At 38.6% G+C, this 13,197-nt stretch overlaps 1 protein-coding gene across 1 annotated transcript; it reads right to left on the bottom strand.

The window, feature by feature from the left end:
- Nucleotides 1-952: 952 nt before the first annotated feature.
- LOC132835349 (heparan sulfate glucosamine 3-O-sulfotransferase 5) lies at nt 953-13,137 on the bottom strand. Its single transcript, XM_060854802.1, has 2 exons — nt 13,031-13,137; nt 953-1,883 (listed from the first exon to the last, which is right to left on the bottom strand). The coding sequence occupies exons 1-2, from the start codon at nt 13,135-13,137 to the stop codon at nt 953-955; spliced, it is 1,038 nt and encodes a 345-aa protein (XP_060710785.1).
- Nucleotides 13,138-13,197: the final 60 nt, after the last annotated feature.

Here is a 13,197-nt window from a genome sequence, read left to right as displayed (position 1 = left end):
AGTGCTTTTCCTATGAATGTCTTTTTCTGAGAGGAAATGGCTGTATATTCACTCTTCTGTAGAATCAAATTGTGTAACAGCTGTATAGTGAGCCCATCAATACTTCAAAATGACAAAAGTCTACAACTGTCAAAATTGAGGAGAAGATTTAATCAAAATCTTCACAACATGCACTTATACTCTCCAAACAAAAGTCAAATGAAAAGAAATGCATTTTCCACACTGAAATATTGAAAGAAAATTAGGTCACCTATCAGCTTCTGTAAATGAATTTGGCAATTTCATTTACAGAATGTTATTGACAAGGTCGCCTCATTTTGTTAAGTCTAAACAGCCAGGGACAGAACTGAATCAGGCCTATTGGTACAAAGAATGAACTAACAGTTTTGTTATTGATGATTCAGTGAAAATTTTGGCAACTTTGATGACTAATGTTTTCACACTGTCAGTCATAGGGAGTGTAATTTTTTTATTGGGCAGAAAATATCTGGGCATTCACTTAAAATGGGAGTGTCTTCTCTCAATTGGAAGCAGTGGCAACCACATGTAAGGACTCGAAATAAATTGAAATATGGTTGATCTCAGTTTCAATTTACCAACAGTCTTTTTACCGTTGCCTGCTTGGTGTGGTAATAAATTCCTCAAAATCTAACTTTTATCCCTTTTATAAGAATTTATGAGAAACTATAGATATGACTATAAAACAATTATCTTTGCTTTACATTCACATCAATCTCTTCTTTTTACTGAAATGACCAAATGGAAGTATAACACCCTGAAATATAATAACTGCATCTTGTTGAAAATAAACCATTATATAGTCATCTCCATTTCATCCTATTTACTGAAAAAAAACAGTAAATTACTGTTGATCGACAACTTTTGAAAGTTTTGGATATCACTCTTTTGATTAAACATTTTTGCTTTACATCAACACACAGTGTTGCAGTGATCACTTGTATGGCCAGCTAAATGTCCGTCCAGTGATCTGATAAAATTTCTGATTGAAAGGATGAAAAAACTTGTGCAGTTTGTTAACAACCAAGGGATCCACCTCAGGATGTATCCGTCCTTTACTGCCTGCCAGACACTTGTTAAACACAATGTTAAATCGTAAACAGTAAAACCCCCTGGTGGCATTAAAGTACAAATTATACTGGCTTATTCTGGGGGGCAGATTCAGAAACTTCTCCACTAGCTGCAGTTCAGGTAATGGCTCAGTTATCAGGCGATCACCATCCACAATGTGAAACTGTTCAATGGGAAAGTACTTGAGCCACCTCTCAAGGTGTTTTGTGTATATACTAGTTCTCACAGCCTTGTATTTAGTATTTACCTCGCAGGTAGTTGGGTCAATTGCAAGCTTCTCAAATTTGTAGTAGGTTTTGTTCTTCCTTTCCTTGCCTTCCAGCACCTGAGTGTAATCTGAAATGGCTCGGGTCGTTGGCTCACGCACAATGATCAACAATTTGATGGATGAGTTCATTTTGTAAATTCTTTCAGGGACTTCCTCTGTGATGAAGTATGCTGGGCTTTTCTCAATAGTGATCTGATAGGGGTAGGAAAAGGGCATTTTTTTCCGGTACCATTCAATACCCTTAGCATAATTTTCATCATTGTCAAAGAAGTGGATTTCCTGCGAGGCTTTGACCACAGCTGGGTGTAAGTTCAGCATTTCAAGAAGGGCCCGTGTTCCACCCTTGCGGACACCGATAATAATGGCCTGGGGAAGCTGTTGCACCATGTTGTGTAGTCTGATTTGTTCCTTTGTAACATTGCCTTTGCGTAAATCATGTGACAAGCCTCGTTTGTACTGTAATGCCCGAAGCATGATTTGCTCTTGGTCCCCAAATTGACCTTCTATGGGACATGTAGGCTGGAGTCTGAAATGAAACAAATGTGGTCAGTATAATAAAACAAAGAACTGCAGATGCTGGAACTCTAAAACACAAACAACTTGCTGGAGAAACTCCACAAGTCTGGCAGCAACTATTGAGAGAAAGCAGAGTTAAAATTTCCTGTCCATTGACCATTTAGAAATAAATTCTGAATAAGGGTCACTGGACTCCAAATGTTAACTCTGCTTACTTCCAAAAATGCTGATCACACTGCTGAATTTCACCAGCAAGTGTTGTTTTTGTTAAACTTGTGATAATTTAACCACATTGAAGTGAGCCATTGAAAATATGTATACAATGGCATTTAAGATTTTCAACTCACATTATGCCGTAATGACATCCATTATCAAAAGTTATCAAAATATCTTTCAGTTGAAGTTATGCTTAACTCTGGGTGTTGCCTTAATAAATAACTTGTGTTATCAGAGAAGAATGTTATTATCATAATACAAGCATGTTTTCTTTTTCACTATAACCCTAAATTATAAATGATTCAGTTTCAGGGGACTTGGACATTATCTCCACAGATCTCAGTGAAGACTGATTTAGGAGATCACTAATTAGATATGCTGAACTTTTTCTTTTCATGGGAGGCATTTTCATCTTCATTATCAAGTGGTAAGGAGCAGTGTGGAGCAGTGGGCCTCTTCTAGAATCCTATGGCTCCTATTCTGTTGAAAGCAGATGTATCCTACAACAGCTGTACAACACATTTCTGCTCAGAGGTGAAAATAATCCTTAAAAGTATTCCAGGCAGGCTATTGGGCCTTTGGACTAAATGTTTTGAGGAGAAACATGGTCCCCACATCTTATGATAAACATGTTATGTTTTAGTAAGAGAACACTAATATCATCAGAAGTATTTCAGAAACTCACCCCAATCACCAACCTTGCTGACTGAAGGAAAAAAATGGACAGGGGTTGACAGCAATGATGGAGTGATAAAGCAGGGAAAATAGCGAGCATGTCTGACATCTAATACTGCAATATTAAATAATTTACACTTAATTTTCCAGAAGCTGTTTAGCATGCATACCGTATATTTCTTGAATATTAATTTTAATATAACAGTAGATTTGCTGTCCGTTTTCTGAAAGTAGATTAATTTGTTTTATAAATGGAATAGAACTTTTTATTGTCAAGTGCCAACATGTCTTTTTCTGCAACATAAAATATGAATTTAGCGTCCCTCCCCATTTGTGTCACTTGCAATGCTCTTATGTACCAATTAAACTCCATGGGATCAAATAGAATGATTCAACATTAGGAATATGTTAGCACGATTACTTTTGAACTGTCATCTCTCTACCCCTGTATAAAGAGGAGAAGAGTACAGCAAAGTGGAAACTCAGGATGATGAAAAATTGATCCTAGGTATACGAATATTTACTTTTTGGTGAGGCAGGAAATGTATTTCAAAAGGTTACTATTTTATCCACACATATAGCCAGATAAACACCATGTGATTGATTTGATAACATTGCATTTAATGTCAACAGAGCAGTACTGGATCACTCACTATACCATGTACAATGGTGCATTGGATTTCACCATCATGACTAATATCCAGATGTAGAAATGCCAGACCTTTTCAGAAAGTTACCTTTCTCGTTGCCCTTCTATAGGGAATATGTTGTTGATCTTGAGAGGGTGCTGAAAAGATTTGCACGAATATTACTTTGATGGAAGTTTTGAGCTGTAGAGAAAGGCTAAATAGACTTGGGCTATTTTCACCGGAGCATCAAAGGCTATGGGTGACCTTTTAGAGGTTTATAAAATGATGAGGGACATGGACAGTGTGAACAGTCAAGGTCTTTTCCCTGGGGTGGGAGAGTCCAAAACTAGATGGCATAGGTTAAAGGTGAGATAGGAAAGATTTAAAAAAGGATCTGAGTGGTAACTTTTCACTCAGAGAGTGGTGGGTGAATGGAATGAGCTGCCATAGGAAGTGGTGGAGGCACTGATTCACAACATTGTGAATGAAGTAATTTCTCCTCATTTCAATCCTAAATGATCTGCTCTTTATCCTAAGAAGGTCCATTGCTCATGTCATTCATTTAGTGGAGGCAGAAGACTTAAACTTTCCTGTATACTTGAATTCTGGTCATTCGGATAATGAAGTCTCTGCTTTGCTGTTTGAGAACACTCACCCTTATGATGTCGAAAGTAAGAAAGGTAAAGCTGCCTACTTATTTCATTGAAATCACCAGTAACAGGCAACAAGAACAGTTGAACAACTCACCTGAAGAAGAGTCATTCTAGATTGAAATGTTTTTCTCCCTACCTGCTGAGTTTCTTCAGCATTCCTTGTGTTTGTTTCAGTATTTTGTTTTTATTCAAGGAATCTGCATGATGTCCAGCAAAACAACTGGATTGTATGGAAGGGGTGTGCCTTTCAAACACATTTATTGAGAATTGCCCATCAACTGCATTAATGGTCAGACTAAAACCATTTTTCTGTCAACAGACCCCTAGTACCTTAGTTATCAGCCTACATCAACTAATTCTTTGTAATTCCAATATCCTAGCATGTGTTCCCTTTAAGAAAGCGCAGTATTTCCTTGACATTTCAACTGGATTCTGAGAAGCTGAGGGTTTGCCATGAGTTGGTAATGATGAGATCATTCTACCATAGTCAGTTATCTCCTAATAATTGTATGTTTGAAATAAATTACTGTGATATGGGACTTTTCACTCTCAGTTCCAAAAAACAAGGGTTAATTTGTTTGTATTGTTACAGTTTTAATGTTAAGAGAGTATGAATAATATTTTGTTTAATTCTTTTCATGGGATTTGAGCATCACTGGCAAGGTCAGCATTGTCAACTATGGTGAGAACCGCAGCAATCTATGTGGTATAGGTATACTTACAGCATTGAAATAGGAAGATTTCCGGGATTGTGATCTGGTGACAATGAAGGAACGACAATTTAATTCATAATATCATAAGAAATAGGATCAGGAGAAGGCCACTTAGCCTCTTGAGTTGCTCTGCCATTCAATATATTAGATCTAATCTGTTTGTGACATGAACTCCACTTTTCTGTCTGACCCCAGAAATTTGATTCTTTTATCAACAAAAACATCTGCCTCAGTTGGTTTTGAATACATTCTACTAATCACCATTTCGGCATTCTCCTGCCTTCTTTAATGCCTTCTCCTGCAACCCACAACAGCAGAAACCAACAATACTTGCACAGCTTGCCAGGTGAAACCCTCATCTGTTTTTCCCCTCAGTGCTGATGATGTTGGCCCTGAACAGACCTGTCGGCCTGATCGAGGTGAAACACCAAGCTCACCTTTACATCTGGTACTTCTTCTCCAGGACTATTTGGAGTCCCAGCAGTGGCCATGGCACCTGAGACAAGAGACCTCATGGTCATTTGATTGGCTAACAATTCTCAGAGGCAGGGCCTCTGATGTAATACAGCAATAAAGCCAACTTGAAGCCAAGTGACAGTCATTTAATGGCTGTGCAGTATGTTGACCAGGTTCAATCATTGTCATTCATGCTCAATGTCACTTCTGTGTTGACGGGAGGAGGAGGACGCACGGGGTCTTTGCCCCCAACTTAAGGTTGAGCCCCATAGGTCACTATAACTGTGTTGAAGTATGTCAGTGGCAGTGACAAACTATAAGAAGTGTACTTAGAAAATTGCAAAAGACTTAATCATTTCCACTTTTGAGATTTTTGAAAATTAACCTTCAACATTTATTCTAAATCCTTATTTGTTTCATTGCTAAATAAAAATTATATAGCAAAAAAAAAGAACAATGCAGGATTGATCTTCAGCAGCACTGTACTCAAGAATTTTCCTCCCTTGCCTTTCAATCCCTCAGTGCCTACAACCTTTTTCCCTCCAAGTATTCACAAGGAAAACACAAACAATGTGCCTTTGCCAAACACAAATACCTTTAATAAAATCAATGACTTTTGGTCTCTCAGGGAATCAAGGGATATGGTGAGCAAGCAGGAAAGTAAACTTGAATCTCAAAGTCATGATAATATTAAATGGTTTGATGGGTCTCCGTAACCTGCTCTAGGACAAGCATCTCCATTGAACTGGTGGGCAAAATGCTAGGAGAAAGTGAGGACAGCAGATGCTGGAGATCAGAGCTGAAAAATGTGTTGCTAGAAAAGCGCAGCAGGTCCGGCAGCATCCGAGGAGCAGGAGAATCAACGTTTCGGGCATAAGCCCTTCTTCAGGAATGAGGAGGGTGTGCCAAGCAGGCTAAGATAAAAGGTAGGGAGGAGGGACTTGGGGGAGGGGCGTTGGGAATGTGATAGGTAGAAGGATGTTAAGGTGAGGGTGATAGGCCGGAGAGGGGATGGGGACGGAGAGGTCGGGAAGAAGATTGCAGGTCAAGAAGGTGGTGCTGAGTCTGAGGGTTGGGACTGAGATAAGGTGGGGGGGAGGGGAAATGAGAAAGCTGGAGAAATCTGCATTCATCCCTTGTGTTTGGAGGGTTCCTAGGCAGAAGATGAGACGCTCTTTCTCCAGGCGTCATGTTGCCATGGTCTGGCGATGGAGGAGGCCAAGGACCTGTATGTCCTTGGTGGGAGGGGGAGTTAAAGTATTCAGCGATGGGGCAGTTGGGTTGGTTGGTTCAGGTGTCCCAGAGATGTCCTCTGAAACGTTCCACAAGTAGGTGGCCTGTCTCCTCAGTGTAGAGGAGGCCACAAAATGCTAGCAAGGTTGAAATATCAGCCCAACTGTGACTTAAATATTTGAATTCTCAGCCATGGGCATTAGATTTTCTTTACAATTTTTCCGCAATTGAATATTTCTTTTTCTCTAAGTCGCAAGATTTGTGAAGGTTTGTAGCTCAGGTTGAGGTTTAGGGTGTAGGTTTGCTCGCTGAGCTGTAGGTTTGATATCCAGACGTTTCATTACCTGGCTAGGTAACATCATCAGTGGCGACCTCCAAGTGAAGTGAAGCTGTTGTCTCCTGTTTTCTATTTATATCTTTCTCCTGGATGGGCTTCCTGGGGTTTGTGGTGATGTCATTTCCTGTTCGTTTTCTGAGAGGTTGATAGATGGCATCTAGATCTATGTGCTTGTTTATGGCATTGTGGTTGGAGTGCCAGGCTTCTTTGAATTCTCTGGCATGTCTTTGCTTAGCCTGTCCCAGGATAGATGTGTTGTCCCAGTTGAAATGGTGGGTTTTTGTTTCATCCGTGTGTAGGGCTACGAGGGAGAGAGGGTCGTGTCTTTTTGTGGCTAGTTGGTGTTCATGTATCCTGGTGGCTAACTTTCTTTCTGTTTGTCCTACGTAGTGTTTGTAGCATGGAATTTTATAGATGATGTTGGTTTTGTCCATGGGTTGTACTGGGTCTGTTAAGTTTGTTAGTTTTTGTTGAGAGTGTTGGTGGGTTTGTGTGCTACTAGGATTCAGAAATGACAGCCAGACTACTGAGACCCCTCGGGACATAAATTTAAGGTGAAGGACAGTAGGCTAACAAGGGACTTTAAGGAAGGATGTGTATCTAGCACTCACTGCTGGAAAGGATGTTAGAGATGGAACCCATTCACAACATTTAAGAAATTTTTAATGATCACTTGAAGTGCAATAAAATACAAAGCATTTGGGCTGCAAAATGGGACTTGAGTAGAGAGGTGCTCAATGATTGGCACGGACATAATGGGTCAAAGCAACTGTTTCCGTGTTGTCCTCTGTAGCTCTATTACTTCATAATTATCTGAAAAGAGCATTTAGATCCCCATTCAATATCTTTGAAGGTGGCCGTTTGTGTTGCCAGCACAAAGTCATCTGCATTTGTAAATTTTTGTAGCTCTTTTGGATGTTCACGTGGCTATTGAAGATCGTTGGTGTCATTATGAAACTTTATGGCAGTGTTGAGGAAAAGGGGCAAACCGACTTTGTTGAGCAAGTGAACATCCGGCCACTTATGGTTTAGAAGCATCCAAGCAGGCATAGTGCTATGAGGCAGGAGATACAGCACCTTTAATGTAGAAGGATTAACGGTTTTGATGTCTAGCCTGTTTTGTCACCTTGCTTGAATGTGGGAATCACATTAGTCTGTTGTCAATCTTCTGGACTCTCTCATAATGATTGTCAATGCTGTGCAAGTCAACACCCTAATCTCTTGGAACACAAGGAAAAATACTAGGTTTCCCTTGGGTTTTTATTTGATTTGAATCTCTTTAGCCTCCCTAGAAGTTCCATCTCATTTATAACAAGTCACTGATTTTATCAGAGGTACTTGTGTTTGGTAAAGACATGTTGCTTGTGTTTTCCCTTGTGAATACTTGGAGGGAACAGTCATTCAGAATATTTATTATGTTGTGCTTATCCTGAGTCTCAAGGCTGTTTGCATCTTTTACCGTTTCATCTTTCTGACTATTGCTGCATTGTGGTACTGAAAGAATATTTTTGACTAGTATGTCCTTCCTCAGTTGCAATTTATTTTCTTTTCCTCTCAGGTTTCTCTTTACCAAGCTCTTTAAAGTGTTTCTGCAGCTTTCCTTCTATTAAGTCAATTCTGACACAATGAATCTTAAGTGAAACAAACTGATCCCATCCACGCCCATTCCTTTTCTTTCTAATTTTCTCTTCTCTTCCCTGAAGGCAATAGTTAATGTTGACTATGGTTTCCCCTTGTGTTGACATCCCTCTGATACATCAGGCAAATAATAATTACTTTTTTTTGCACTTGGACACTGAATGCTGGCAAATTATTAACTATAAAAGGGCCAAAGCTAATCCCAAATATGCCCTTAAATCATATTCACTAACACGTTCATTTTCTAACATTGCTTTCTGGAATAGGTCAGGAGTTAGGAACTGCCGATTTTCGACTTCCAACTCCAGAAGTGATTGTGATAGCCTTTCATTGTTTTGACTGAGGTCAGCCACACCAGTGATCCATGGATCGAATCTGGGATCTTATTTCGCAATATGCATGTGTATATTATTAGATAGTTGTTTTACCCACTGTGGCATGTGTAAGGGACTTAAATAATTTGTGATTTTTCTTTCTGAAGCTGAACTACAAGCCTTTGCTGAAGAATGTAAGACTTGGAATCAGGAATAGGTCATTTGGCCTCGCAAGCCTGCTCCATCATTCAATATGATCATGGCTGATCGGTTGTGCTGTCAGTTCCACTTTCCTGTCAGCACCTTATTACACTTGACTCCCATACCACTGTCAAAAAGCTATCTTTCACTGCTAAATAGCTGCTTTCACAAAACAGGGTTTAGAAAGTCTTAAAACAAATGTTCAGGAATAAATGAAGACTTACAATCTGGACATAATATGTCAGATCTATATCATGCTCAGAAACAACATCTGTTGTATCAGGCCGGTAAGGTATATTAGCAGGAGAAAGAGCAAAAGCAGCTCTTTCAGTCACACCACAGCAGACTCTGGAAAATAACAGGCTTTCTATATCATATAAATAATAATGAAAGAAATGAGCTTTAAATCATATTAACATGATGTCAGTTTATGACACATAGCTGACATAACTGTATTAAATTTCTGTTTAAATTATTGAGCATGTCTGCCCTACAGAACAATTACAGAAATGGATTTCATCAAAGATTTATTGATTCCAATCATAAATTAGAGCAATCTATTTATTGGTAGTAACAGTGAGACCAGTCAGTGAAATACATCAATTTTCTTTTCAATATCTAAAAAATCACTTTTTCTACTATTGATTAGCATTCCTGCATTTTTTTTTCCCTCGGCACTAGTGACTTGTCATTTATACACATGCTCTGGGGATCAGTAGCTTCACTATTCCCTCAGACAAAACACCTGTACACCATAATTAATGTAAAATGTGTTCCCTCTGATCCTACTGACATTACCCCATCTGGTATGAATGTGCAAAATAATCCAATTTAAATTGTTTGTCCCTTGCAAACATTATCAGTCAATTATAGATGGTTTCAGGTTAGTTACTTATTTTTAAAAAGAAGGAACTAGAAGAACACCACTATTATATTAAAAAACTCATAAAAATGATTATGTTTTTAAACTTATGTGACTATTATTGGAGATGGTTGCCAATTATAATTCAATAGATATAGAATCCATAATGCATAATTTAGTCGTCACGATTCCTGCTGGTGACATCTGAAGACATGGAAAATCTGACAGGATGTGGCATTATGAACTCATTTGATGTTTAGTTGTATGGGAAATGTTTTAGTTTGACACACATGGCAATCTAGCAGTTGGTTTTGTCCATTTTTCAAACAAAATGTTGTTGATTAATCAAATTAAAACTGATGGCCAATTTTCCTTCCAGATACAAAATAGCAGATGTGGTGAAATGATTTATTTTTCTTGTATTTTTTAAACAATCAAATTAATAGGCCAACAGGCTGAATTCGGGATTATGATCGTGAAAGGCTGTGGAATTAGCGTTGGGGGTTTGTGGGGAAATGTGGTATGGAGTAGAGGGGGTTGTCAGTGGTGGGGGTGGGGTCACTTTGGTGGCTGCTGAGTAAAACACAAGGCAACTGCAGCAATAATAAATCTCAGGGTATAGTTTGGAATGTGCAGTTCAGGATCAGGTAGGAATAAAAACATGAATGCCTTGATGGGGGACTATCCACTTTTAAAAATAACAGATTTTCATTATATTTTTCTTTTGTTTTTATCTATTATTTTGTTTATATTTATTCAAAATAATTCCAACATTATCCTATTCATTTTACTGGTGTTTCTTAATATCCTGTTCTATTTATTATCCTTGTTTTGGTTTTGTCCTCCCTTTGTCGACTTCTCGATACCTACAATTAAATTCAGGACATGTATAACAATGACTAATGTTGAATAGAGATTAGTAACAAAAAGAGATACTAATGAACTCCCCTTCATCACTGGTCTTGAGTGTAATGCGTAATCACTATTTTTTTTACTTCTTTATTCTTTATTTCTGTTCCTGACCCAGATCTTACCTGAGTGCGTTCTCGGTGACTCATGAGTCTAGGTTACAATATTCAATACCACCTTGAATGCTATAGCTGCAATCAGGAACTTCCTATGTGATTTTTATTTGCACAAAATAATTTCACTTTTGCTAATATTTGAGTTCGCACAACATCTTTGTTATTTAATGCTTTTGTTCATACTGTTTTAATTCCGTCATTTGGCAATACAATAGACAAAGGAAATCTGACATAAAAACAGAAACTGCCGGAAAACCAGAAGCCAGTTAAGTAATATCTGTGTAGAGAGAAATAGAATTAATATTTCAGGTCTTTGCCCTTCCACTTGAACTGGGAAAAGGCATTCCTGTAATAGAATTTGATCAAAATATGATGAGACAAGGGACATAGGTCAAAAGGAAGAAAAGGTAAAAGGCAAAAGTTTGTGGTTTATTTATTGTGAAACTTAATGCAAGCAAAATTGTTAAGGAACCCTGCATATTTAGTTTTACTAATACATAAAACTGCACAGAGAAAAGCAGCCAGAGAGTGGAAAGGTCAGGAATTGTAAATGTCCTCAGTTACACAATTACTTAAGTGGTCACGTAGGTATAATCTTACTTCATTTCCTTGCAAGGCCAGCAATAGGTAGCTTGTCTGAGGTCAGTGGTGATAAATACTTTAAATTTGGCTGGTGAAACTGAGCCATATTTTTGAAGGCTAGTGGGGTGTGGAGGTGGGGGGTGGTGGGGACGTAAGCTGAGGTACTCCAACTCTTTGGATTTAGTCAAGTGGTATGTTTGCTTACAGACAGGGTGTGTAGAGGCATACCAAAACCTGTCAGAGAATTGTCCAATTATAAATAAGGCCTGTACGTGGATCTTGTGAAATTGACAAATGCTGGTCTATTTCACAATAATCATGGGAAGAGAAATTGATCGCACGTATGTAAAACGGACAGTCTGCACAGTTTAGTCAAAAGCCCTCTTCCCTGAGCCCCAGGTACAGTTAGTTTCTTATAGGGTTACAAGAGATAGATGTTAATTACAAGACAATGCAGTTTCAATCATATTTAATAGGAAAAATGCTGCTAATCCGGCAGTATCGGTCAGTTAACAATAGCAACAGGAGGTTAGTTAATCTCAAGAAAAGGTGCTAATATTCAGCATCCTGGCTGCTATAATTTCATAGGGCAGTAAGCATTCATCTCAAGCATCCTGGTGCCATTTGGTCTGCATGGACACTGTGCTGACTGGGTTCCTGGGGAGACAGGGAGCGCCCTTGTGGCTTCAGGAGCTGTGATGCCATTGTGAGGCAGAGAATCTTATGAGCAGGTCATCTAGATAACATGTTCCTTCAGTCAGCAAGGGTTTAGGTTAATATCTCTTTTACTGTCTGTTCCTGAGTGCGGCCAAGTTGAGGTAGCAATAGCATTATGGCTAGGCTCACTTTTGATAAAGACAACCATAGTGTCTGTAAACAAGTGGTCTGTAGGTTGAGTGGTTTTTCCTTCTCCCATCATACCTAGTCCATACTGAGCAAACGGTGTTACCTGTGTACATTATTCAGTAACACGGTCTGGAAACTTACATAATGTTTCTGCTTACGTAAAGCATCAAACCAACTGAAATATTGATTATGTTAAAGATGGATTAACCTGAAAACAATGGTTTTGTGATCCAACTATTGAACTGTTGAAATAAATTCAGCAGAATTCCTGATAATCTAAGGATCTTCTAATTACCACCATCAAATAAAGCTAAACAATTTTAATTCTAAAATTTATAACAAAAGTTGGACAAAATTGAATCGATTGTTTTAGAGATATCATGCTCCTGTGATAATCATGTGAACAGCAAGTTGTTTGACCTCACAATGAAATAATCTGTATAATATCTGCATATTTTAAATAATGTGCTACGTTTAGGCTCCTCTCTCACATCCATTCCATTTTGGCAGTTTGCTATTGACTTACAACGGCGAAAGAACAGATGTTGCGTAAACCTCAGGTTGTCTTGCACTCACACTTTTCCATCATCAGACTGGCAAAACATTTTGTCTTCAGGAGGACTTTCAGAGATTCTGAACAAGTAGGTGTCAACTCGTGTTCGACCACAATTTCAAAAAGTACAAGGTTGAGGAAATAAAATATGTAGAAAAAAAACATACAGGGGATGCAGCATAAATGTTACCCTTTCCATGTGAAAATAGCAGAAGGATACTAACCTATCCAAGCTCCCAACTCTGGCAACTATGTATAAGAGACTTCCAACAGCAAGGCTGCCCAGCACAAAGAGCTTCTGTCTCAGCAACACCTGCTGTTTGAATAGCATGGCCCTCCATCAATCTTCAGGACTGCTTCTTCAGCCTGTAGTGACCAGAGAGTAAAGGCA

Source organism: Hemiscyllium ocellatum, chromosome 3 (genome assembly GCF_020745735.1).
Source record: "Hemiscyllium ocellatum isolate sHemOce1 chromosome 3, sHemOce1.pat.X.cur, whole genome shotgun sequence".
Lineage (NCBI taxonomy): Eukaryota > Metazoa > Chordata > Chondrichthyes > Orectolobiformes > Hemiscylliidae > Hemiscyllium > Hemiscyllium ocellatum.
The sequence above is the reverse complement of the archived record's forward strand: the minus strand, read 5'-3'. Positions and strand labels throughout refer to the sequence as shown.

Coding starts and splice junctions, on each gene's coding strand:
- LOC132835349 (XM_060854802.1), bottom strand. CDS start 13,137: ATGCTATTCAAACAGCAGGTGTTGCTGAGACAGAAGCTCTTTGTGCTG. Junction 1,884..13,030: donor AGAGTTGGGAGCTTGGATAG/GTTAGTATCCTT, acceptor GTTTCATTTCAG/ACTCCAGCCTACATGTCCCA.